The sequence below is a fragment of the Sciurus vulgaris genome, assembly GCF_902686455.1.
Source record: "Sciurus vulgaris genome assembly, chromosome: 11".
NCBI lineage: Eukaryota > Metazoa > Chordata > Mammalia > Rodentia > Sciuridae > Sciurus > Sciurus vulgaris.
In genome coordinates, this window is record NC_136472.1 from 126,061,721 (window position 1) to 126,088,252 (window position 26,532).

A 26,532-nucleotide genomic window follows, 5' to 3' on the forward strand; every position below is an offset into this window, starting at 1 on the left:
TGACTAGAAAAATATCTGAAAATTTAACGGTCTGCACTAGCCTATCCAGCACACCCTGGACCATGGGCCTGGGTAGCTCTGGGTTCTAGATGGGCTCTCCATGTTTCTTGGAAGTTGCTTTTCTGACAATAGGACATTTATAGGTTTGTGTGTGTGTGTGTGTGTGTATTCTGGGTCTTTCAGGGTATTCTGTGATTAAGAAACAGCAGGGACTTTGCAACAGAAGGGATAAGGTGGGTCTGGGAGAGAGGTCAGTGGTGTCTTCATTCTTAACTCTTAAACCCAGCTGCCTTGAGGTTTATAAAGGCTAAAACTGGGGAAGTGAACAGATGTCCACCAGCGACACAAGTAACTGGTGTTACGGGCACTGGGGCATATCCTAGGGCAAAATGCGAATAGAGACACCAGCATTGGTTTCTCTGGCCAGCCCACGCCTCCGCCTCAGCTCAACGCCACTCCCTCCCCGCCAAATGGCTCTCCGCTCTGGAGGCGGGACCGACTTCTTCGGTGGCCCCTGGAGGCCCAGGGCTGCGAGCTCTGGGAGGCTGGGAGGGTTGAGAGGGGAGGGGCGCTGACTGGGCAGTCCAAAGAGGAGGGGGCCTTTAATAGGCTCGCCCAGCGCCTGGTTCGCTGCGCTGCGAGTGGCTGCGGTTGTGAGAAGCAGCCCGGCACCTCCCGCCAGTTCTCCGCTGCAAATTTTCGTCCTTGCACTTGACAGCGATTGTACTTAAACTCCCAGAGCGCTCTTTGCTGGAAGGCACAGGTAGGAGGCGCAGGCTGCCGGGTGCACCCTCGCTGTTCTGGGAGGAGTCTCCCTTCCTTGGTCGGCTCTCCTTTCAGGGAGCTGCTGGCTGTCCCGAAGCGTTGGTGGTTTTGGTGTGGGCTGCAAAGAGACTGTGCAGGCGGCGGGGAAGTCGGGCCGAGCCCCTTTCTAGAGTGCGGCTGTGCGCTGCCCGGCGCCATGCTTCTGCTGGGCATCTTAACCTTGGCTCTCGCGGGGCGACCTGCCGCCAGCTCCGAGCCAGAGCGGGAGGTGGTCGTTCCCATTCGACTGGACCCGGACATCAACGGCCGCCACTACTACCGGCCGGGCCCTGAGGACTCCGGGGAACAGGGACTAATTTTTCAGATCACAGCATTTCAGGAGGATTTTTATCTACACCTGACGCCGGATGCTCAGTTTCTGGCTCCCGCGTTCGCCACTGAGTATCTGGGCGTCCCCCTCCAGGGGCTCACCGGTAGCTCTCTAGATCTGCGACGCTGCTTCTACTCAGGGAACGTGAACGCCGAACCAGACTCGTTTGCAGCTGTTAGCCTGTGTGGGGGGCTACGTGGAGCCTTCGGCTACCGAGGCGCGGAGTATGTCATTAGCCCGCTGCCCAATGCCAGCGCGCAGGCGGCGCAGCGCAACAGCCAGGGCGCACACCTTCTCCAGCGTCGGAGTGCCCCCGGCGGGCTTTCCGGAGACCCCACCTCTCGCTGTGGGGTGGCATCGGGCTGGAACCCCGCCATCCTTCGGGCCTTGGACCCCTACAAGCCGCGGTGGACAGGCTTGGGGGAGAGTCACAGCCCGCGCAGGTCCGGGCGTGCCAAACGTTTCGTGTCTATCCCACGCTACGTGGAGACGCTGGTGGTGGCGGACGAGTCAATGGTCAAGTTCCACGGCGCGGACTTGGAGCATTATCTGCTGACGCTGCTGGCCACCGCGGCGCGACTCTACCGCCATCCTAGCATTCTCAACCCCATCAACATCGTTGTAGTCAAGGTGCTGCTTCTTGGAGACCGTGACACCGGGCCCAAGGTCACCGGCAATGCGGCCCTGACTCTGCGCAACTTCTGCGCCTGGCAGAAGAAGCTGAACAAAGTAAGCGACAAGCACCCCGAATACTGGGATACCGCCATCCTCTTCACCAGGCAGGTGAGTTAATCTGTCACCTCTTTGGAACCAGTTAGCCCCATTCTCTTAGGGTTACCGCCTTTAGCTCGCCAAATCCCCTTTGTGCTGCGCAATAAACCGCCCCCCCTCCCATTCGAATTCCGTTTATCTCTTCCGACTCCAACTTTGAAACTTCCTAGGTTCAGGAAACTCTCCCAGGCTCAGCAGAGGTCCTGCTCAAGTGCATCTGGGCGGTTGGAGGAAAGCCTGCTCCTTCCGAAGGTGTTGGCCTGACGCGACCAATCAGCACCTCTTGTATCAACAGCGGAGGGGCCGGAATCCAGGAAGTTGCCGCCCCCGAGCAGCAGTTTGTTTTCAAAGCCGATAGGAGGCGCTTTGAGGATGGCCTTGGAGAAGGCGGGGAAGCCCGCCAGTTTTGTGTAGGGCGTCCAAGTTCTCTCTGATACCACCTCAGAGGGTTCTTTCCCGGCTGTAGAACTGGAAGGTGATCCAAGGTCAGCGCCGGCCACATTTCTCGCGGGTAACATGTTATCCTCTGTGTGTCCTGGGCAAGAGAAATCTGAATTGGGATGGAGGGGATCATTGGCATATTTTATGGGTTGTAGAGAAAGACCTGACTCAAGTAAGTAGTGCTAGGAGCATCCTTCCTTCGTTGCTGCTTCTTCCACATCCTCTGCTGAACCTTGTCCAGGGCTTGCAGACCATTCTGTGCAGGCAGTTTAGTTAGGTCACTTGTTTGGAGCTGGGAGTGCTTCTTTGGAGTTTCAAGTGGAGTTTCACTTGGAGCTGAGTTGGAAAGATCTCTTACAATTTTCTTGGATCCTTATTAGCAGAGGGTGACCCATTTGCCCAGCTATATGCTATAGAGCAGAGCAGACAGGATTGCTCATGTTCAGGACTCACTAAAATTCCTATGACTCCACTTGAGTACAGGGCAGTAACTGCGTCTATGGCTTACTGCAGTGGAAGTGATATGAGCTTAGTCAAGAGTATTTAGAGACTCCAGCAGCAGGGTTAGAAAGATACTAAGTATTGGGATTAGAAAAATGGACGCAGACCAGGAAAGCAGCTCTGCCTTTTCCAGGTCTTTACCTGATATTCTATCTCAAAGAAGCTATGAATCTGTGAACATTTAGATTCATAGGCGTTGACATGTTTGGGCACTGTGAAGTTTTTGGATTCTTGAAATTTCTCAAATACAGGAGACTGGGAGGAAAAGGGCCAACCAAATGACCTGCATCTTCTGATTTTGGGGGCTGCAAATTGAATCTGTGCCTCACTCTTGTTTTGTCATTATCATAACCACAGCATTCTGGCCATGGCACAGAATCCTTGGTTACCTCTTGCTCTTTACTGTTTCCAAATAGCCACTCAGAGCTGGTCTGGCGCCCACGGTCTGGAGCTGGAGTCTTCCACAGTAACCCATTTGGCAGAGCTAGGCCCTTCCTGGAGATGAACTTCCTACTTTCCCAGCCTTCTTCTCCTCCCACCACCTGGTTTCTCTAGGGAGGTCTTTGGCCTGAGTCTTGTTTCCTTGTGCTCATTCTTCCAACTGAGGTCTGTTGAGCTGCCACTGCCCAGCCCCTACAAGTACTGCCTGAGTCATGGGGAAACTGCAAAGGAGGTGGCTTCGACTTCTGCACACAGACCAGCTCTGCAGTCAGATTGCTGGGGGAAAATAAAGCAAATGCCAAGAACAGGTTATCTTAATAGGCAAAACATCTGTTGCCCCATCCGCTATCCAGGATACCACTGTGGAGGTCACTCACTGGCTCTAAATTAGTAGACCTCAATTTTCTCTTAGTGGTTAAGGCTGACTTTTGGAACCAGCCCCAGGAAGAGGAGTCCTACTGGGAATCTGGGTCATGCCATTAGAGGAATTGCACCTTTTGAAGAAGTGATCAAACAGCGTGACAGCTTCTGTTTTTCAGTGGTGTGCTAAACCCCCAGGGGGCTATGTTGTCCATGCATAATGGGTACAAGATGTATGACCGCTTGGGTCAGAAGCAGTGATGTGCAACATGTGACTTTTGGAAGCTGTTTTCCCTTTAGGGATCTAGAGGGCAAAGCCAGAGAGCTGGGAGGCTGTGTTGGCAGGTCCATCATCAAGGTATGTGTGTTATGCTTTGAGTAAACATCTCTCCTCCACCTCCTCACCAGCACAGGCTTCAGGGCCGGCTACATTCTCAGAGTCTTAGCAACTTCTCATTCCTTAACTCCCCAGGGGTAGGTACAGTATTGGAGGAGAACATGAGCACACAGCTGCGCTTTCTAGACTAAGGCAGATGTGGTTTCTTCCAGGATTCTTAACTATCCAGAAGGGAGAGTACATTGATCATTCGACAAGCATTTTGACAATTGTAAAGGAGGAGTAAAGATTCAGAGAAAGTTCATGGAGAAAGGATGCACATCTGATTTCGCAAAGCACTCAGTTTCCAGGCTCATAACAACGGGGTGAGGTCAGCCCAGGACTGGAACAAGGATCTGCCGAGAATTAGAGCCAGAGTCTTTCTCATTAGTTTCTATGAGGAGAAGTATCTTTGGCTTCTTGTTACACCCTGCAGCAGGTGCCAGGTATTTACTGTTGAGACTTCTCTGTCTTTAGATTCAATTTCTCTGCTGTTTTGGTAACCCTTTGTGGTAGAATGATTTCCATCCATTTATTTGTACATTCTCTTTAGTACTTTTTGAGCCTCTGTTATTTCTAGCTACTATCCTGGGTTGTGGAGCTAAACATAGTAATAAGATGTGGCCTGGGAACCCCAGGAATTAACTGTGTGGCAAGAGGCAGCTAATTACAATAGGGTGTACTAAGTGCCAGGACAGAGGAATGGAGACTTCTCTGTGGGAAGCCTCATGGGGGGACATTTTCCTAACCATGAGCTAAGGATACTCTCCTGCAGGAGAGGCAACGGAACTGGGAGGTTGTGGGGATGGGGAAGGAAGCTTGTTTTCTGTGTTGTAGGATACTGTCTACTCTCTCCTACACCTATTTCACTATAATTTGTGACATTTCCTGTTTTGATTTCATTTCCATTTAAAAATTTAAAACATTTCTTTTAAAAATTTTATTGGTATATTATAATTAAACATAATGGTGGGATTTGTTGTTGCATATTTGTACATATATAATATAACAATATAATTTGGCCAATCCTCTATTCTACTGATCTCCCATTTGATTTTCATGAGAGCTACCCACTCCCTTCCTTTCCTTTTCCTCTTTCCTCTCTAACTTGCACATATGAAAGAAAACATAGGATCTTTGATCTTCTGATTTTGGCTTATTTCGCTTAACAGAATGCTCCCAGGTTCCATCCATTTTCTTGCAAATGACATAATTTCATTCTTCTTTCTGGCTGTCATTTTCATTTTTTTGAAAATGACTTGCAGTTTATGGTTTTTCTGCCTGCTTACAGTCATTTCTTTTCTTTTTCTGTCATGCTTCGTGTGACTTCATGCCATACCCTTTCCCTTCTATTACCCTTTCTTTCTTCCTCTTTAGAGATTATCTAGGAGGGCTTTTCCTCTTAGCTTCTTCATTCATACTCTGACCAGTCCCCTCACAATCCCAAGCTTGGCGTGGATCTTGTGTTGGCCTTGAGAAATCCCAATGTGTTATGGTAGGATGTTCTTTACTGTGAGGAGCAGAATAGCATTCTGAAAACTCATGTAAATTTCTAAAATAAAGCACTTGCAATAGGACAGGGCATTTAGAATTCAGATTAAAAAAATACAAGTACTAAAATGATGATTTGCATTTGCATGTATTTCCCAGTGTAATAAAAAGAATCCATTTACCGGCAAATGACACGATTTGATTTTTCTTTATGGTTGAGTAGAACACCATTGTGTATATGTACCACATTTTCTTTATCCATCAATTGATGTTGGGTACCTAGGCTGGTTTCAAAACTTGGCTATTGTGAATTGTGTTGCTGGTGAATATATAGAACTGGAGAACATCTTGCTAAGTGAATTAAGCCAGACTCAGAAAGTCAAGGGTCAAATTTCTCTCATAGGTAAAAGCTAGGGAGAAAAAAAGGAATAAAAAGGAGTTAAAAAAGGGGGGTCTTGTGAAAATAAAAGGGAGATCTCTAGAGTAGAATTGGGGGACCAAGGGAGAGGAAGGTGTAAAGGACAGGGAATGAAGTTGACCAAATTATGCTCTGTGCATGTTTGGATATATCACAATGAATTCTGCTTTTATGTGTAACTATAATGCACTAATTAAAAATACGTAAATAAGTAGAAGGAAGACTAGTAGAGGAAGGGAATTAGTAGAGGAAGGAGGGGAGGGAAAGGAGAAGTACTGGGATTGAAATGGAGGAAACTGTTATGTACATTCATAAACATGTTAAAATGAGCCTGGCTATTATGTATAACTATAGTGCACTAAAAAAAAATCATGATTTTATCAGGATTTTTAAAAAGCCAGGCCTTGTAAGATATTAAAGGAGAGGGGCCATCTGAAGATTTGGTATTTAATAGTTTGTCATTCTTGGTCATTCAGGAATGGGAGCCAGAGAGAAAGGCCTAGAAAAGGAGAGGAAGTGAGTAGAATATGGTTATGCCCTGTCTTGTAGCGTGAGTACTCTCTTCATCCTTTCCCTACACCAAATCATTAAGCCTGATATTAATGGCAGAAGGTGGGGGAGAAGAGTTGGAGGAAATCTGTTTTTTGGGGGGTGGTGGTGGTGGGATCTTTCTCTGTTGCTCAGATCAGACTCCAGTTCCTAGGCTCAAGTGTCAACCTTTCACAGCCACCTGACTAGCTAGGACTACAAGAACATGCTATGGCGCCTGGCTTCTTTTCTTTCTTTTTAAACGGCTGGTTTAATTAAGAAGGCAAGTGAGATTTTCTTCTTGTGTCCTGTTCTCCACCTTCCTTTGAACTTCTCTATGGTTGTTTGTCTCTCCCTCTCTTCCTTGGCATTCCCCACATCTTATCTTGACACCTTGATTTGGTCACTGGTGCAGTGGAAAGAACTAGGGTTTGGAGTCAGAGAGCTTTTTGAATCTCTGCATTTGAACTTCCTAGCAATGGACATTGAATTAGTCAGCTATTTGAACTTCACTTTCCTCATCCTTAGAATGAGGCAAAGGATGATGACATGTCACTTAACTCATGGGGCTCTTTCGAGGATGAGTTCCTGAGTAGTCCAGAATAGACACCCAATGATGGCAGCTATTATTATCACTGCTAGTTGCTCAGGGTGTGTTTCTTGTTGTTGAGTCATTACCTTCAGGTCTCTTGCCAGAATGTAAATTTGGGATAGCTCTGATTTAAAGCATTCTGTCTCGTTGCCCTTGCAAGTATACACCACACTTGTCTGATTACACATTCCCCTGTGTCGAAAAAATGGCTGCCAGCATTTGCCAATCTGCTGATTTAAGGCAGGACCTCTTTATGTTTCTGTAGTCCTTACCCAGGTCCCTTCATCTCCTGGAGCAGCAAGTGTACATACAGGGATGGTGCTGGCGAAAGCGCCAGGGCATGCCTATGGTTGTGGGTGCCTCAGTGGTTTGCGTCCCTGACTGGGGATCATTAATCCAGCTTTCAGGCTGTCAGGCTGCAGGGTTGGGAGAGGGAGTCTTTGGTTCTTCTGGCATTTCTTCTTGGCTCCTTGCCAGTGGGTTTTGCTCTGGAGAAAGGCGGGGCCACATAGAGGAGCATGTTGAATCCACCCTGGAGTCAGCAGACACGGTACGCACAGCAGGGACCGGGTCAGTGTGTCAGTGCAGGTGTGGGGCAGGGAGCCAGGAGCTTGCTCAACCCGCACCACAGTGGCAGTGGTGGACTGCTCTTGCCCTTAATCCTGCTGCTTCCTTCTCCCCAGGACTCTCCTCACTCTGTCCTCCAGTACAAGCTTGAGCTCTGGGAAGGGGCAGTATGGGATGGGCAGTCTTTCTCTCTTGAGATTTCTTAGCCTCTTCATTCTTGGGATCAGTTCACACCAGAAATAATAGGAGTCCTGGCTAAAACTCAGCCCCTAGGTTACATTGCCTAGATTTCAACCCTCATTGTGCCTCTGCCCTCTCTTTCTAACCTGAGACTCATTGTATCCTGGGTTAATTACTTGCCTTATCTGTGTCTTTTCTATAAAATGGGACCTAATAATGGCACCTCCCCCTAAAGCTATTGTGCAGATTAAATGAGCTAATCCAGGTAAAATGCTTGAAGCATTGCCTAGCACATAGTAGCAACTCAATAAATGTTAGCCAACATCCTTTTATTTGGTAGGTACTCTTTCTTAAAGTGATGCTTTCCAGAGCAAGTTTACTCTTCCTGCAAGCTTTGGCTTCCTCTTCTTCCTCATTGAAGTAATTCTTGTTATTTTGGTTACTTCAGTCTCTTGCAATAATACCATTTTGTACATCTGGAGGGATTTATGTGCCAGTGAAACCTAATCTGCTAATAGAAGCAACTTACCTTCCACACTGTACTATCTCCTTCTTCTTCACCAGGCAGTCTGAGTCACATTGTCTAGGAACTGAATTCCTAGATTTAAATTTTCTAGAAAAGTGAAGCCTTCCCATCCTTGGGGATTACAAATGAATGGATCTTGGGCTAAGCAAGAAAATACAGTGCAACACAGCAGAAATTCAGATTTGAAACAAGTTGAAGGGTCACTGTTAATACTAGCAAGGGTGCTTTTCACCAGTAATTATGATATCCCAACAAGTGAGGTATGATTTAGAGCAAAGAATACTTGCTGGTTTGGCTTAGGTGTGGATTCAGGATCCCATTCTTCACTTAATAGCATGACCTTGGGCCCGTGATCTCAATTTTCTGAAACTCAGTTTCCTCATCTGCAAAATGAGAAGGTAGTTCTGAAGTTCTTAGAGTATAATACTTGGATACTGTGATGTGGCCCTGATTCTTGTATCCAGTAGGAAGTTGGTTCCATGTAACACATATATTTTCTGCCACATTAAAAAAATTAATGTGCTTGATTTTATAATGGGTCTCTCCACATTTCTGAAAACTTTGAACATCTCAGTACACACATAGGGAACCATGGAGGTGGGAAGGAGGCCTGAAGGGAGTTGGGGGGAGTTTTAGAGGGGGTGTGTAGAGAGCAGCACTGGTAAACAGGAATTGGCCCTGCTGCAAATTGTTATCCTTATTTATTTAAGTTGTGGCTCCAATCCTAAATTATTTTATAAGGAGGGACAGTTAGGAAAGAATAGTCCAGGAGTTTTAGGTTCTTGGCCAAGATGATTCTTGGGTCTTTTGGAGAAGCAGCTGTAACTATAAGAAAAATTATAGGGGCTGGACTGGGAAATGCCTCTACCCTCCAGGCAGGAGGAACCAAAAGAGTTTCTATTTTTTGGAGACCAGTGCTCCAGATGAAGAGGCTGAGGCAATTCGAGTGCCTCTGAGTTCATTCCAGAAGGGTGGAGGCATTCATTGCCATAAATGAGGCACAACTGGGCCCCTGTACAAGCGCCTGTGGGCGTTCAAAGAACTAGGGCTGAGCAGTTCTTCATGTGCATCCCTAACGGGGGGAAGAGGGACACCCAGATCTTCTGACCCCAACAGCGCATCTTCCCACCATGAAAACACCCATTACTACCTGACAGCTGCTCTCTGCTGTGCTCTTACCCACAGGAACTCCACCCCCCCCCCCCCACACGCTTTCCTTTTTACTCTTGTTTGATCCAGCATAGCCCAGATTTCTTGATGGAAAGAACAGGTTGCTCCTGGCTGGGAAGGGCCCGCAGCTGCATGTTTTTGCCTCAGAGAGAATCCGCCCTCCATAAGAGGGAGGACCCTTTGCCTTTAAGGACTTCCTACCAGGGCTTGTGGACTCTCTCCCTGGCCTGCCATTTCTGGGGAATAGGATGAGGGGCTAGCACTCTGCTTGCTAGCTGGGGCAGGGGCAACTGTCACTTTTCTATGAGTTAGTGCTATCCACTATGACGTGGGTCAGAAGACAAGAGGCTCCTTACTGTTCTTTTCATTGTAAAAGCACATCATTCTGTGTGTTCTTTTAATAATCTACATGGTCAGAAGGAACTGAGTACCCCAGGTTGGGGGAAGGAGCAGAGGCCTAAGGCACTGGACACTCCAAGTTCTAGTGGAAGATTGGCCCTTCCTCAGAGCTGGAAACTGAGGCCCTGAGGAAGCTTGGCCAAAGTCATACATCTACTTAGTGATGGGGCTAGGACTGGAATCCAGGCTTCTTGATTCTTATTCCTGTACCCTCTCTCTTGCATGAAGCCAGGGGTGAGTGTGCAGTATGGCTCAGGAGCCACAGATGCACCTGTCTCATACATTCTGCTATAGGCTGCAATGACTGGGGTAGAATATCTAGAGATGACCACCTTGCCCATTGGGATCCCGTGCTCTAGTGCATGGGAACACACGGCCCTGTATCTACTCTCTTCCTTCTTTGCTGTGCCCTGGCATGAGTCCTTCCTCGTTTTCCCTGTTCCCTTCCTTCACAGATGGTCTGTGATCCTGAGCACATTCCCTAAACTGATGCTATGCTAAACTTTTCCTCTGAAGTTTGACAGTGATTGTCTTCTAGGGTTTAGAGCTCTGGGGAAAAAGACCTTTCTAGAAGAGTAGGTCTTTGCAGAGGGAAGAGGATTAGGAAAGGAAGGGAATTTGAGGTGTACTGTGCAAACACAGGCAGTTGAACAAAGGGAGGGCACGTATAGTGCCCATCGCTGACTCTGGCACATCCTGGGTTCAGGCTGATCATCCTCGTGGTGCTTTGGCCAGAAGAACTGTTAACTCATTAGGAGGTGTGACTATCACCTGACGGTGGAAGCCAAGTTTGACTGCTCAGGTGATAAACTTCTGAATGCTTTGGATTAAATTTTGCTGATTTTCTGTACTATGACCACTTTTCCTCCCATGCCCTGGTAACTCTGAAGCTGTCCCACCTCCCCCAGGTCAGCATATGCATGGATGCAAGCTGGCATGTGCGTGCGCGTGAGCGCGCACACACACATACACACACATGCACACTCATACAGACATATAGCCCTCAAGGGGCACAAAATTGAGAACCACACTGTGTGTGTGTTCATGTAACCCCCTGGGCTTCCAAATGAGAATGACATAGCTCTTTCTCCTGAGCTAATGCTAATGCTAGGAGTGCTGAGCAGTTAACTGTGATGTGGAAATACTAATGAGTTCCCAGTCATATGGACCCTCAGGACCTTTAAGAAAATGGATTAAATGTGACATTTTAATTTTATTTCTTCTTTCTTTTTTTTATTAGTGCATTATAATCATATATAATACTGGGATTTGTTGTTACATATTCCTACTTGCACAAAACATAATTTGGTCAACTTTATTCCTCAATAACCCCCTCCTTTCTCTCCCTTCCTCTCTCCCCCTGGCCCTCTGCCTCTACCCTATTGGTTTCTCTTGTATTTTCCTTTTTTTTCTCTTTAGCTTGTACATATAAGAGAAAGCCCCTTGACCTCCTGAGTTTTGCTTATTTCACTTAATATAATGCTCTCAAATTCCATCCATTTCCTGTAAATGCCATAAATTTGTTCTTATTTATGACTGAACGAACTCCATTGTATATAAAATACCACATTTTCCTTATCTATTCATCTGTTGCTGGACACCTAGGCAGATTCCATAATTTGGCTCTTGTGAATTGTGCTGCTATAAACGTGGGTATGCTTTCATCACTGTAGTATGCTGACTTTAATTCTTTAGGATAAATACTGAGGGGTGGAATAGCTGGGTCATATGGTGCTTCCATTCCCAGTCTTTTGAGGAAATTCCATACTCTGTGCATGTTTCTGCTCTGTGACATGAGCCCCTCTGAGCTTCAGTTTCTTGGTCTGTGGAAGGTGATAATCAGTCATTATTTCGGTGGAATGTTGTGAGGATTAGACCAGGTCATGCATATAAATTGCATGTGTGGTGTCCTAAGTTAGTAAATCATGGGCATGATTAGCTATGATCATGAGCCTCAGTTCCTACTTTGACAAAGAGGCATAATAACCTCTACGCCTCTATGATCATGAGCCTCAGTTCCTACTTTGACAAAGAGGCATAATAACCTCTACGCCTCCTGACACTGTTGTGAGGAGTGAATGCATGCTATTGTTTCTCGCACATGATAGAATGCCTTACACATTCCAGGCAGCCATGTAATAAAGAGTATGGCCATACCACTGATTCAATACATGTCTTTTCAACAGGAACAGAATGCGCATGAGGGGTCTTATCCTATTTCCAAATCTTGGGTTCTTAAGGCCTCTAGATTATATCGCTTACCTATAGTGTCAGTATGTTTTTTGAGTTATCTACCCCAGGAGCCCCATTTTGCTCTTTAGCATCCCCCTGGAAATACTTCCTACCAGAATGTGCTGCTGGAAGCACTCCCCCCATTTTTTAAAATAAATTATATTTTTGTTAGTGCATTATAGATATATATTCTAGTGGGATTCATTGTGACATTTTCATACATGCACATAACATAATTTGCTCCATTTCATTCCCTGTACTTCCTTTTTCCCTCCACTCCTCCCTCCTTCTGATCTTCTTCCTCTGTTGGTCTTCCTTCTATTTATTTATTTTTAAAGTTGGAACATTATAATTATACATAAAAGTTGAGGGAAGCCCTAGTTTCTGAAGCAAGTTAAGCTTCAGTACAAAAAGAGGGACCTTCCTGCTTAGTTTGTGATCTGCGTGTCTTTTCTTCCTATCAGCCCCTAAACCCACGGTTCCCTCTAGCTTCCATAGCCAACTGAACTGTGTGTAGATGGTAGCTCTTTTCTACCTTACTCTGCTTCCTCCCAGTCCAAGGAAACCAAATCTCTGGCATGAGCAGCTCCTTGGCTGGTACTGTTTGAGAATCTGAATTCATAGTTGTCCGAAGAAGCAAGGACCAAAGCTGGCTCTGGATGGGGCATGTGGTTGCCTTCCACCCGACCTGCTTCAGGGAGCCATGACCAGAACTTCACTTGACTGTGGCCATTTTTTTTTTTTTTTTTTTTTTCTGGTCTGGAAGGCTGTCTCTATATAAAGCAGTGGCCCCTGTAGTTTAATTTTGTACCTCCTAATTTCCTCATGTAGGACCTCCCTGTGGGTGTGGTTGAGCACAGTCTTCTCAGTGAGCCATAGAGCTTTCTTCCTGAGGCCTCCTCCCTCAGCCTGGGTTAGTTCCATGAATAGCTTACCACTCCTTAGCAAGGAAGGTCTGGCTGTAAGGTCTGGGCCTGACTAGCATTGGGGTGGGTTGGGTTGGAATGTCTCATAGGATATGCCCTTTTCCCTCTTCAGATCCCTTCTGGCACTATTAACTTTGGGTTGGTTTTGCTTCTCTTCCACCTGCCAGGACCTGTGTGGGGCCACCACCTGTGACACCCTGGGCATGGCTGATGTGGGCACCATGTGTGATCCCAAGAGAAGTTGCTCTGTCATTGAGGATGATGGGCTTCCGTCAGCCTTCACCACTGCCCACGAACTGGGTAAGACTGGAGGGGAGGAGAGCCACACCATGGGCCTGTTCTGGGTTTGTGTTGGGGACTTTGCAGGTGGAGTGGGCAGACACTCAGAATTTGGTCTCATATTCTGAAGTCTTAGGGATCCTTTCTTAGGGTGAGAGTCTCCTTAGCAGTGACTTTGTTTCACTTTTTGCTTATTGTCCCAGCCCAGTTGGCCAGTGAGATGGTCTAAGTACCTCTGCAGAATATCTGACACTTAGGCACTATGAGGAGATTATATTAAAGGCCAGAAGAACCACTTCTGTCCTCAGCAAGCTCATAGCCTGGTGGAGGGGACAGAAAATACGAGCCCATGATCTTGAGGACGTTTGTAAAACAATTCATTGATAGGTGCAGATGGCCAGCCTGGAAACCATTTCACAGGCTTTGTCACTGTCCCCCATTCCTCCCTCAACCTCTCATGCCTATCCTGTGTAGCTCTGTCCTCCTGAGTCCTCATTTCACTCCTCAGGTCACGTGTTCAATATGCCTCATGACAATGTGAAAGTGTGTGAGGAGGTGTTTGGGAAGCTCCGAGCCAACCACATGATGTCCCCAACCCTCATCCAGATTGACCGTGCCAACCCCTGGTCAGCCTGCAGTGCGGCTATCATCACTGACTTCCTGGACAGTGGCTATGGTAAGCTAGGGTGGCAGAGAAATGAGGGGTTGGCTTGGCAAGGGTGTCTTTGCTGTCATGTGGTGGTTCTTATCACCTTTCTGGACTGACCTCTGTACTAAGTCATGTAGCCCTAAGGAGTTGGGTCCTGGCATGAGTCCATCCCAGTTGCCCCTTGGTTCATTTTCTTCCCTACTGTTTGCTTCTTAGACCAGCCAAGACCCACCTTCCCCAGCTTGTTCTGATGAATTTCCTTGACTCTCTGCAGGTGACTGCCTGCTGGACCAGCCCAGCAAGCCCATCTCCCTACCTGAGGACCTGCCAGGCACCAGCTATACCCTGAGCCAGCAGTGTGAGCTGGCCTTTGGTGTGGGCTCAAAGCCCTGTCCATATATGCAGTACTGCAGCAAGCTGTGGTGCACTGGCAAGGCTAAGGGGCAGATGGTGTGCCAGACCCGCCACTTCCCCTGGGCAGATGGTACCAGCTGTGGTGAGGGCAAGTTCTGCCTCAAGGGGGCCTGTGTGGAGAGACACAACCTCAACAAGTACAAGGTGAGTACTGAAGCTGGTGAATTAGGAACTCCTGAAAGGAGGGGAGGAGGCCTGTGGCCTCTGCTACCTTGGTTTCTACTGGGAAGTTGCCCTTACACAGATTGGCTGTGTGACCACATCTGACTCACAGTGCTGCACTGTGTCTCCATTTCTGTCTGTGGTCCTAGCCTCTTTGTGACTTTGAGAGTAGAGAGAAAAGCTATGGTAGGTCAGAGGACTTGGTGAAGCCTTACAGATACATGGGAAATAGGTTTTGATAGGATTGAGGTCAGCCCTGAGTTCTGTGACTTGTTCTATGTGGACCCAGAGCTGACCAGTTCACATTAGGAGTGGTTCACCTTGCTGGCTCCGTACTTTCTTCTCTCATCAACTATATCGAGGGATTCAGGGACCACGCAGATGAACACAGCTTAGAGATGAAGTGAAGCAGAGCCCTGGGCAAGCTGCAGTAACTTGACACATCCTGGACTCTGCTTTGGTCTGTTGTGATTTTTTTGTTTTTTTTTGGTAGCTGAAACACAATTGAACAAAAATCCCCTACCTCCAGATAAATAATAAATAGGACTAGCAATCAAACTAGAATGACAGAACCCCAAATATTTTCTGAATATAATGCAAACTATGTATTCTTTAGGTCTTTTGTTAGTTTAGTAAAAAAATTTGTACTTTTCCAGGAAGGAATAAGAAGTCCATCCTTCTCCCTAATCCTGGACATGACTATCCCTTACCTACCCTTTCCCTAGCTGGAGAAGGACTTGGCATAGGGTTTTATGTGCACAGAGGAAATATTTTTAAAAAAACTTCACTAAGCACCTGAGATGGATGTAGTAGAGAATTACTTAAAATCTCGTTCTGTGACCTGCGAATATATATTTAACTAAACTTTCAATAATTTATTAGGCAGCAATGCACTGTGTTCAGGGAACTGTGTAAGATACTGTGATGGTCAGAAAAATAAATAAAATGTAGGCCATGCTCCAGAAAGCTCAAGAGTCTTGTGAGGAACCTAGAAATGTCATTAGAATACAGACATGGAGAGGCAAGTATTCTGTTACAACAGAGGTATAAAAATGTGTCATGGGAGAAGCAGGGGTGAGAGATTAAGCAGAGGGGACTGAAAAAACTTTGAGGGGAGGAGGCATTTGAAGAGAGACTAGTGGGGTGAGTAGGAGCCCAATAGGTGGAGGTGGAGCAAGACAGGGAGTTGGGACTGAGTGAGCTGTTGGGTACGTGGCTGAGGGTTCCATGGCTAGGCTGATGGGTTCAGATTAGGAGATTCTGAGAACAGGCGAGTCATAGCTAGCTCCTACTCTTGGGAAGAGGAATCTAAAGGAGGAATAGACTAGTCAAGATATCAGATACAGGGAATGTGGTTTGGTAAGCACAATCTTTCCATATGCTTTCTGGAATTCTCTATCATTAACAAAATCCACTATAGCCTCAACATCTTCTATGAACAGTTCTCTCACTACCTGGTTTGACTGAAGCCTGGATTTCATGGAGAACTCAGCCCTAATCAGTCAAGGTCAATACACAAGGATTGTTTTACTTCAGACCCCCAGTGATCTCAGATCCAGAATCCCACTCTGACTGTGATAGTCCAATCTTCCCAGCTAACTTGTTCTGTTTTTTGGACTCTAATGATTCTTCAATTCCATGTGGACCTGCTGTCCATGGATACAACCATATTTCCATCTTTCCTTCACATGCCCTCATCTCCTCTTTACTGAACTGAGATTCTGTGATCCATTGTTAAAGTCACTGCTTTAGATGCACTCTTGGTTCCCTTATCCCATCCCTCTTTGTCATACTTACTTGGATTAGCCACCACCTTGGTTGAACCCAACTCATTCACCTACTCAGATGTGCCTGCATAGGTGCATATGACTGGAGAAAAATGTGCAATTATGCTCATGGGTCTCAGCTTAAATTAGCAACCTGGAAACTCAGGTGGGCCCATAATTCTGACCAGGAGTCATATATTTCATTTCTATAGTTCATGCATTCTTTTGCCCTTTTACACTTTCACCCCTCTCCTTCCATCACCAACTTCTTCCTCATTTTTACTTACACTGATGTAGTAGTCCATTTCCCATTACTATAATGAAATACCCGAGGCTGGATAATTTATAAAGAGAAGAAGTTCATTAAGTTTGCAGTTTTGGAGATTGAAAGTCCGATAGCAATGATGTAGGTTTTGGTGAGGGCCCTTCCTGTTTGCATCACCTCATGGCAGATGGCATTATGGGGTGGGAGTGCAGGTAAGAGGGAGGGATCACATGGTGAGATAGGAAGCCAGAGTGCAGGAGGGGCAGGCTTACTCTTTCATAACACCTCACTCTCATGGAGCTAAGCAGGATCCAAAAGAACTACTTAATTCCTTCTGATGGCAGTGTCCTCAATGACCTTATTAATTCTCAGTAGTCCCACCCCTCCTTAATACTGCCACATTGGGGCAGTATTACAAAAAGTATTGGGGCAGATATACAAACCACATCTAAACCATAGCAACCAGTGACTTTCCCTCCCCTATTTTACTAAGGAAAAAGAAGCAACAAGCATTCAGAAGAGAATTTCCATGGCACTACATCCTTTGTCGGACCTGCTTCTATATGCATTCCTGTCTTTTCGCTTTTCAGTGGGCAGACTGTCCATGTTAAACACAAGGCCATGCTCTGTGCTTTGCACAGTCCCTCTTACCTATTCAAGGGCATCATGTGTCAATTCTCCTTTCTCTTCTCAGTATCAGTTCTTCTCTCTCTTGGGTTGAATCATTCCTATCACAATAGAGACCTGTCATAATTTTTCCCATCTTAAACCAAACTTCTCATGATCATTCATCCTCTCCAAATATCACAGTCTGACTCCCTTTGCACCAACATTCCTTAAAAGATTTGTATAAATATGCTTCCTCAGTTCCTGGATTTCTCTGGAATTCACTCCAATCAGGCTTCTCCTCCTACCATTCCTCCAAAATAATGCTTGCTAAGGCCAGCAAATAGCCATCTGCATTGGTAACCGTCCCTCACTTTGTCCTGACTTGCTGCAGTGACTGGCATTACCCATCACTTTATCCCCTGGGAACATAGGGTCTACTTACCATGAGGCAGGCTCTGCTTCTTGTGGGTTCTCCTCCTCCCTTATTGGCTTTCTCCCCGCTCTCCTTCACTGGCTCTTCCTCACTCTCATTTTCTAAATGTCAGAGTGCTCCAGGGCTCTGTCCTTACTTTCTTCACTGTCCACACTCAGTTTCTTAAGTGATTGATCTAGGCTGTGGTTTTAAATACCATTCACAGTTTGAAGACTCCTGTCTTTTTACCTTCTTTGTCAGTTCCACTTAAACCCTTTTTCTCCTGCATGCCTCACATCCTGTATCTTAGGAATTTCTATTGACCCTGTCTTTGGAATAGATTCAGAACCCTATTTCTTACTGCTTTTCCTTCTACCACCCTGGTTCAAGTCACCAGCTCTTCTTCCCTGGATTATAGCAGTCATTCCCCAGCTGGTCTCTATTTTTTTTTTTTTTTTTTTTTTTGGGGTGCTGGGGATTGAACCCAGGGCCTTGTGCTTACAAGGCAAGCACTCTACCGACTGAGCTATCCCCCCAGCCCTGGTCTCTATTTCTGATCTTACTCCTTAGATACCACCCTCAACACAGTACCCAGCAGGATCCTTTAAAAATGTGGGTTATGTTATGCCATTTCTCTTCTTGGAAGCCTCAGGGGTTCTACGCCTGGCTCAGAATGGCCATGCACTTCCCTTATCTCCTGCTTCTCTACTCTTGCTTGCTCTGCTCCAGGTGCATCCTTCCTCAAGGCCTTTGCATTGCTCCCTTTGCTTGAGATGTCTGTGTGGCTCATACCAGTATTTCCTTTAAACCTCTATACGAGGTGGGGCTTCCCTGACTCCTCGTAATACAGAGCATCCCACCTTGCCAGGGTCCTTCCCATCATCTCACCCCAACCCCCACCTGCTTATAACCCCATCCAACACTCAACATTACTGGCTTATTTTTATTATTTGTGTCACCCAACTAGGATGTAATGACTTTGAGGGTGGGGACTTGCTGCACATGGTGTCAGGCATATAGGAGGAACACAGCAAATATCTGGCCAATGAATGAATGGATGGTGCATGGCAGGAGTACAAGAAATGTTTTTGTACAAATGGGTGGGAAGAAATACACTAGATAAAAAACAAAGAGCATTGTCTCAGAAGTTGTAGGAATGGTGTTAAATATTGAAGAAAAAGTGGAGAGAATAAGGCCTAGCTCAGACTCAATTCTTCAGAAGGTCATCGCTCATTTTTGAGAGAGAAACTTCTATGGTGTGATGGAGATAAAAACAAAGCAAAGCTTGGAGGAGTGAAGTTGGGAAAGGAGCAGAGGTGGATGACTTTCTCAGGAAGTGAGAGGACGGAATTGGAGTGGGGCGCTAGTTTGAGAGACAGCAGGGGTTCGAGAAAGTGTTTTATCTTTTTCTGAAAAAGTAAAACAGACATATTTAAACAATGAACCAATAACTATCTGACAGGAGGATGGTCCAATAAGTATGCTGAATATATACATAAGTTAAAGTACTTAAGTTTCATTTAAGCAATTCTGATGGTCTATGTGGGTTAGTCACCTTATGGATGAAGATTTAATACCAGGGTGGCGTTTTAATGCTGGGATGTACAACTGGGCTGCTTCCTTTATTGCCCAACCAAGGAGTGTTCAGGGGTGAAAATTCATTTTGCTATCATCCTAAGAAAAACAGAATGAAGATTATCCATTTTCTATGCCCGCTTTACTCTGCTAAACAACAAACAAACAAATAAAAACCCATTACATAATTCACCCCAAAGCCAAATAGAGTTTTAGAATTGCTTAATGGTATCTTATCTACATGTCCTCTTAACATAAAAATTAGCACTGCTTATACTGAGGCTTTCTCAAATGCAGCTCTGGTTGAGGTTGAGTTTAATTTGGTTTGGCGAAGAGTCTAAACTATAGAACATTTATGAATAAAAATATTTAAGTATCTATGACAACATTGTTTACTGGCAAGGCTGTTACCTGGAACTGTTGAGACTCTTGTAAATACACTAGCAACAGGCAAGGGGAAACTTTGAACTCCTGCATAGAGGCAGGCCCAGTGTTAGGAATTTGCATACCTGTCACCTCCTTTAGATCTCCTGTCAGATCTCAGACCCAAGTATTCCAGGCTCTTTTTTTTTGCCAGTAAAGCATGTGCAACCTAAGGAGATTTGGCCAGTGGCTCAAACCCACTCTTGTGGTGAGGGCAGAGGTGATGATAAAACTTGTCTGCCTCACTCCATGGCCCAAGAAGTGCTCATAATTGGGAGCAGCTGATGTTTGATATTAATCAGTTGAAGTGTTGTGTGGGTGCTATGCATACAGATCATGTGCATGAGTTTTTTTTTTTTTTCTCATGGTATAAAGTGAATTTCATTCCAGTAGGGTAGAATGGGAACTTGAGGGTTGCACTGGTCGCTTTTCTATAGGCTAAAGGACTGTGTGTGGCACCTAGATCCCTGCAAGAGTATAACTGGCTCTTCCTTGCAGGTGGATGGCTCCTGGGCCAAATGGGAACCATATGGACCCTGCTCACGCACCTGTGGTGGGGGTGTGCAGCTGGCTCGGAGGCAGTGCAGCAACCCCACCCCTGCCAACGGGGGCAAGTACTGCGAGGGAGTGAGGGTGAAATACCGATCCTGCAACCTGCAGCCCTGCCCCAGCTCAGGTGAGGGGGAAGCAGTAGTGTCCTACTTCGACCGGGAGGCTAAATGGCTCAAGGGAATGAGACTAGAGGTTTTCTTAATTAAGTACTGACAAGCTTCTCTTTCAAGTGGGAATCCAGGGCCCATGGACTTGGTGGGAAAAAATTGCATCTCTTTTTACTGAAGTTTCTATCTAAAACTTAGTGTTCAATTCAATTATAAATTTAGTGTTTTTTAAAAAACTAACTTTTTCATCTAAATTTTAAATTTCCTTCGCTTAGGCAATGAACTGAAACAGAAATAGAAATACCTATGACTGTCACCAATAGAAATCATGGCTATTATATGACATTTCACTTGTTGAAGAATTCTCAAAATGCCATTTATGCTTATTCCTACTTTAAAATCACAGCAGTTATTAGATTCATTACTGAATCTTGTTATTTAATGCATTATCAAAGAAGCATACATATCACAAGTATGTTTCAAAATATGTTGATAGTTGTATATTACTATAATTGGTATTCTTTGTAAATTCATATAATTTTTGCACTTAATAACACTATTGTGAAGATAGTTTCAATAGACTGTTGAAGGCTTCCATAATACAAAAATTATTTAAGATACCTGATATAGAGGGAGTTCAAGGCAAGATTGCTAGAGAGGGTGGCACATTCCTTTGGGGATGCATTATTATCTGTGCCCTGTATCTTTTGGTCCCTCCTTGTGTTTGTCCTTTGAGCTGGGGAGGCTGTGGCTCTAGTGATGAGCATCATGCTTTTGAGGGTAGGGAAGGGCTGTTTAGAGTCTTGAAGCTAGACATCCCTGGGTGGGACATTCTCTTTTACTCCTCCCTTGGTGCTTACCTGCAACTTCCTGCATGTGATTCCTCCCTCTCCAGCCTCTGGCAAGAGCTTCCGGGAAGAGCAGTGTGAGGCTTTCAATGGCTACAACCACAGCACCAATCGGCTCACCCTGGCAGTTGCATGGGTACCCAAGTATTCAGGTGTGTCTCCCCGGGACAAGTGCAAGCTCATTTGCCGAGCCAATGGCACTGGCTACTTCTATGTGCTGGCACCCAAGGTGAGCAAGATGGGGCAGAGGACAGAGCAGGAATTAGACTTTGGGGGAACATCAGGCTGAGCTGTTCCTCTTCCTCTTCTCTCTCTCCTGGGGATGTTGCAGGTGGTAGATGGCACTCTGTGTTCTCCTGACTCCACCTCAGTCTGTGTCCAAGGCAAGTGCATCAAGGCTGGCTGTGATGGGAACCTGGGCTCCAAGAAGAAGTTTGACAAATGTGGAGTGTGTGGGGGAGACAATAAGAGCTGCAAGAGGGTGACAGGAATCTTCACCAAGCCCATGTGAGTTCTGGATCCTGGAGGGTATAGCCAGGGAGCAAGTTGGGAGGAGGGTGAGTGGAATTCCCCCAGTCATTGGGTTAGGTTGGGTGAATATCAGATTCTTGCCATACTCATGCTATGGAGGCCACTTACTTATCCTCTTCTAGGGCTGATAATCATCTGTCCACTCATCCATTTATTTAGCAAAGGAAGATGAATCCTCAAGGACACATCTCAGCAGAAGATGATATTAAAGGAGAGATCAGCATTGTTAGGATATGTCTAGTATTCTATGGCAGGACTGATCTGCATTCACAAATCTCAGTTATCCATTTTCTGCCTGATCTTGGGCAAGTGACTCCGTCTCCAGAGTTCTAGATGTCCTTGTTTGTAAAGTGGATATAATATTAATGTACTTCACATGAACACTTGTGAAGAGTAAGGGAATTAGTCCAAATAAAATGGTTAGTGAAGTAGCTGATGCAGAATAAATGTTCAATACCTGTTCATAACAATGATAAGGAGACAGCTGCCACCCTCTTTCTGGACTTGAGGCCCAGGCCTTGGGGATTGGATGAAGGAGAGAATGGCAATAAACTGCCAAGGGACAGTGAATAAGAGACTGGGACTGAAGGAACCTCTGTTTCTTCGGTGCACTAGGATCTACTGAAGAATCATCTCTGGGCCTCTTCTAGTCCCAAATCCAGTGTCTGCAGCTCCCCAGCCTTCGGAGGTCAAGCACGTTCTCTTCTCCTTCCATTCACATTTCTCCAAGGTCCTGACCCATGTTCTGAAAGAACAGGACACTTGAGTTCTCAGTTGGGAGTAGGGAGTATGAATGACCCTGAAAATCTGGGAGGCCAAGTACTGATGATGGAGAGATGAGACGTCTGTCCTGGAGTTTAATTATCTCCTCTGGACATGATGCATTTTGCTGAGTTCCTAGGTGGGAAATGACAGGGAGGATACCCAGCCCCTTCTCTAGGAGCTTTGGTATTGCAGGTGGAGGTGATTGAGCCTGTCCTTCATAGGGACCTGCTATGGGGTGACCTCAAAGTACCTTAGAGGTACTTTGGTTGAATGACAAGTGTTCTTTTCCCAGATGATTGGAGCTGGAAGGAGCTGTAAAAATCATATACCTTAACCCACTTATTATATAGATGTGAATATAAGAACATGGAGAAACTGGCTTGTTTAAAGTTACCAGGGAATTGGTGTCTGAGCCAGCTGGATTTTCATCTCCAACTCCAAGGCCAGTGTAGTCTCACTGTATTGAGCTCCCATCCTTGGACTTGGGCACCATAGATTTGTTTCCTTTTTTCATCATCACAGCTGATACCTATTGAGTTCTCACCATGCCATGCACTGTGTGGCATGCTTCATGTGCTGTGGCTTCTTTAATCTTTATAGTTGAATGAAGTATGTGAGATTATGAACTCCATTTTACTGGTGAGGAAACAGAGATCCAGAGAAGCTGAGACTTATCTAAGACCAATAGCAAAGAAAAGGGTGAGGATCTCTGCCTCTAAAGCTTGTGTTTTACTCCCAATCTAGAATGCACCACAAGATAAGTTTACTGAAGAAAAATGATCATCAGGCTCTATTGGCAACTGTTCAGTTTCAGATAATCAAAAAGTTTGTGTACCACCTTTTAATTTGATGTGTTTCCATCAAGTCCTGTATGGTGCTTGAGCATCTTAGCCTTTGCAATTTGCTGCCATCTTTGTGATCTGCTCTGGGGTTTGTGAATGGTGATCAATTATGACTTTAAAGGGGAGTGAGCTCCTTAGGTCCAGGCATCTGTCTAATGCACAATCCCCTTTTCTACCCTAGGCATGGCTACAATTTCGTAGTGGCCATCCCCGCAGGTGCTTCAAGCATTGACATCCGCCAGCGTGGTTACAAGGGGTTGATTGGGGATGACAACTACCTAGCCCTGAAGAACAGTCAAGGCAAGTACCTGCTCAATGGGCACTTTGTGGTGTCAGCTGTGGAGCGGGACCTGGTGGTGAAGGGCAGCCTGTTGCGGTACAGTGGCACGGGCACTGCAGTGGAGAGCCTGCAGGCTTCCCGGCCCATCCTGGAGCCCCTGACTGTGGAGGTCCTCTCTGTGGGGAAGATGACACCACCCCGAGTTCGCTACTCCTTCTATCTGCCCAAAGAGCCTCGGGAGGACAAGTCTTCCCACTCCAAGGATCCCCGGAGCCCTTCGGTGCTGCACAATAGTGTCCTTAGCCTTTCCAATCAAGTGGAACAGTCAGATGACAGGTCCCTGGCACGCTGGGTGGCAAGCAGTTGGGGGCCTTGCTCTGTGAGCTGTGGCAGTGGTCTGCAGAAGCGGGCAGTGGACTGCCGGGGCTCCCCAGGGCAGCGTGGGGTATCTGCCTGTGACGCAGCCCATCGGCCAGTGGAGACACGAGCCTGCGGGGAGCCCTGCCCAATCTGGGAGCTTGGGACTTGGTCACCCTGTTCCAAGAGCTGTGGCAGTGGATTTAAGAGACGTCCACTCAAGTGTGTGGGCCTTGGAGGCCAGTTGCTGGCCCGGGACCAGTGCAATCTGCGGCGTAAGCCCCAGGAACTGGATTTCTGCATCTTGAGGCCCTGCTGAGAGAGATTGTTCTTCTCCCCTTCATTCTCTGCCCCACTGTGGTGCTGGTGTTCTGGCCAGCTGGAGCAGAGGACGGCGGCCAGGGACCTGTGCCAAGATGCCACTCGCATCCAGGACAAAGACCATGGGTTGGGATGAGCAGTTCCCTCCTCCCTGGACTGGGCAGGAGGAAGCCAACTAATGCACAGTCTACCTCATGTTCTGCTCCTGGGGAACCTGGTTGCTGGGAGAGGCTATGGGGTGCAGGTACTGGGCAGAAGGTGCTGAGACCCAGTTTCCATGGGACCTGGAGGATTGGCGCCTCCCAGGCAGAACTTCAGGGACCTTGGCTCCCGTAAGGGAGGCTACAGGCTGCTGGAAGAGCCATGGCCCAGCAGCTTGGCACCCTCAGGTGGCCCCAGGGACTCTGAGCCATCTCTGAACAAGGCAGGGTTTTCATGGTGCTCATGGCCCTCTTTCCTTTTCTAACTGACAAGGACAGAACAATAAAAGCTGCCTGGGTTGGTTGGTAGTTGAGAGGAGAGGGAGATTGGGTATAACTGGAGCCTGGGCCCCTGCATTTGAGAAGAGACAGAGGATTATAGGGAGTCTGGAGGTTTCTTAAATCTTTGTCTTGGCCCTCCCTGAGAGTCAGCCTCCTCTTTCCTGGATGTCCTGGGCATTAGACTAACAGGAGGGCTGCCACCAAGGTGCCCTCTGAGATGCTGCAGGCAAAGGGAGGAAGTCCACAGAAAGCCTGACATTTTTGTCAAGAGGAAATTGGCCATTGCAAAAAGAGGCTGACACTTTAAAGGGGTGATGGATTTTGTGACTGAAGTAGGGAATGTGAGGAGAGATCTAGAGGGTTTTGTTGTCATTGGAGCTGAGGTGGGGGAGTGCTGAGCTCTGGGCCTGACTTTGGGGGCTGTTACCCTGGGATGGGGAGGAGGAGGATCCAGGACTCATGGGCTTTTCCTACTGAGATGGACATATAATATGGTCGATGCTGTAGGTCTACATTGCTTCGAACCTCCAAAGTGGCCACAGTTATCTACCCACTGAGCAAGTAGTGGGACATGACCAGGAGGGCCAGGTCCTGAACATTCACATGCCTGCAAGTTACTCTTCTTCTGGACAGCTCCCACTGTCTGTCATGGGCACATTATGTTGCATCTCCAGTCCTTTGCCTCTCCAGTTGGGAAATGGGATTCATTGTTTGCTACCTCAGATTATGCTCTCTGGGAACCCACCCTGTCCCTTCCCAGGGACAGAGGTGACTGGTGCTCCCACCACATCCAGCTGTCATCTTTGCAGACTGATCTGCCCACAAAGGTGAGTGTGTGATGAGTGGCCACCTGCTGGGCTTCCAGATATGAAGACCAGGGTGGTGGTGGTGTCTCTCTCTTCAAATTCCTTGGGAACTGGTTTTAGGAGACACTAAGAATCCATGGGACCCAGGGCCTCTTGGCAGTCACTGGTGGGAACTGATAGAGATCTGTCTTGTAGATGTGTCAGAGGAGTAGAAACCAAGGCATTTCCTATAACTCCAAGTGGGAAGATGTTTTGGGGTTAGAGATCCTTTGGCTAAGCAGAGTATTTCTTCAAGATCCAAATGCCCCAGTGAGAAAAGTGGATATTCTGCTTTGGAATATATTAGTCTAGGATCTCAGTGGAGAACTTCACTGAGATAAGATCAAAACTTGCATCTTTCCTGGGGAGAGAGGTTCAGTTCTTTTATGTGGTGTTCCCTAGTAATAAAAAATCCATAAACCAACCAGCTGGCCAGTCTAACTTCTGTGATGGTCTAATCCCATCCCAGGCTGGAGATATTGTACAGAACTCCTACAGGGAGTGGAGGGCGTGCAGCTCTCTGAGGCAGAGCTGCAGTCAACCCTGAAGGACCAAGTGAGGGGGAGTCCCCCTCCTTGTACCAGTGAGCACTGTGAAGTTGCAGAGACAAAAGGGCCCCAAGGCCTCAGGGCCCAGGGGAAGGGAACCTTGCCAGCTGACGATAGTGCTGCACCCTGTGCTTAGGGCATTCTCTCTGTTGTGAGGAGAGGGTGGTGCAGGGGCTGTGCAGAATGGGCAGGGGAAGAGGGTGGGTGGGAAGGGAGGTGCCATCACTGGGGAGACTGCCCCTTAGCAGAGCAGTGTTTGCTGTCAGTTGTTTTACAAATCATTTCAAGGAGGGATAACCACTTTTGTTCCTGACAAAAGCCAGGTCTCCATGCTCTTTTCTGTCATGGTGTTTGTTTGTTTGTTTTTTCTTTCTTCTTTTAGTTTTTCAAAGAATTATGACCAAGACAACTTGGGAAATTTGTCTTGTCTTTGAACACTTCCTCAC

The 26,532-nt window shown here is 46.7% G+C and overlaps 1 protein-coding gene across 3 annotated transcripts; it reads left to right on the top strand.

The window, feature by feature from the left end:
* ADAMTS15 (ADAM metallopeptidase with thrombospondin type 1 motif 15) lies at positions 1–26,272 on the top strand. 3 transcript variants are annotated; one of them, XM_079102852.1, is made up of 8 exons: positions 1–1,918; positions 13,222–13,354; positions 13,842–14,009; positions 14,257–14,540; positions 20,107–20,284; positions 21,163–21,344; positions 21,447–21,622; positions 23,435–26,272. In XM_079102852.1, the coding sequence occupies exons 1-8, from the start codon at positions 962–964 to the stop codon at positions 24,207–24,209; spliced, it is 2,853 nt and encodes a 950-aa protein (XP_078958978.1). In that variant the 5' UTR covers positions 1–961; the 3' UTR covers positions 24,210–26,272. The 3 variants fall into 3 exon arrangements, with proteins under 3 accessions (XP_078958978.1, XP_078958979.1, XP_078958980.1); XM_079102853.1 differs by lacking the exon at positions 1–1,918 and adding an exon at positions 1,933–4,007; XM_079102854.1 differs by lacking the exon at positions 1–1,918 and adding an exon at positions 4,024–4,471.
* Positions 26,273–26,532: the final 260 nt, after the last annotated feature.

Excerpts from the sequence above, each read along its gene's own strand:
- ADAMTS15 (XM_079102852.1), top strand. The coding sequence starts at position 962 with ATGCTTCTGCTGGGCATCTTAACCTTGGCTCTCGCGGGGCGACCTGCC. Across the intron at positions 1,919-13,221 it reads CCATCCTCTTCACCAGGCAG|GACCTGTGTGGGGCCACCAC; the intron begins GTGAGTTAATCT and ends TCCACCTGCCAG. Across the intron at positions 14,010-14,256 it reads CTTCCTGGACAGTGGCTATG|GTGACTGCCTGCTGGACCAG; the intron begins GTAAGCTAGGGT and ends GACTCTCTGCAG.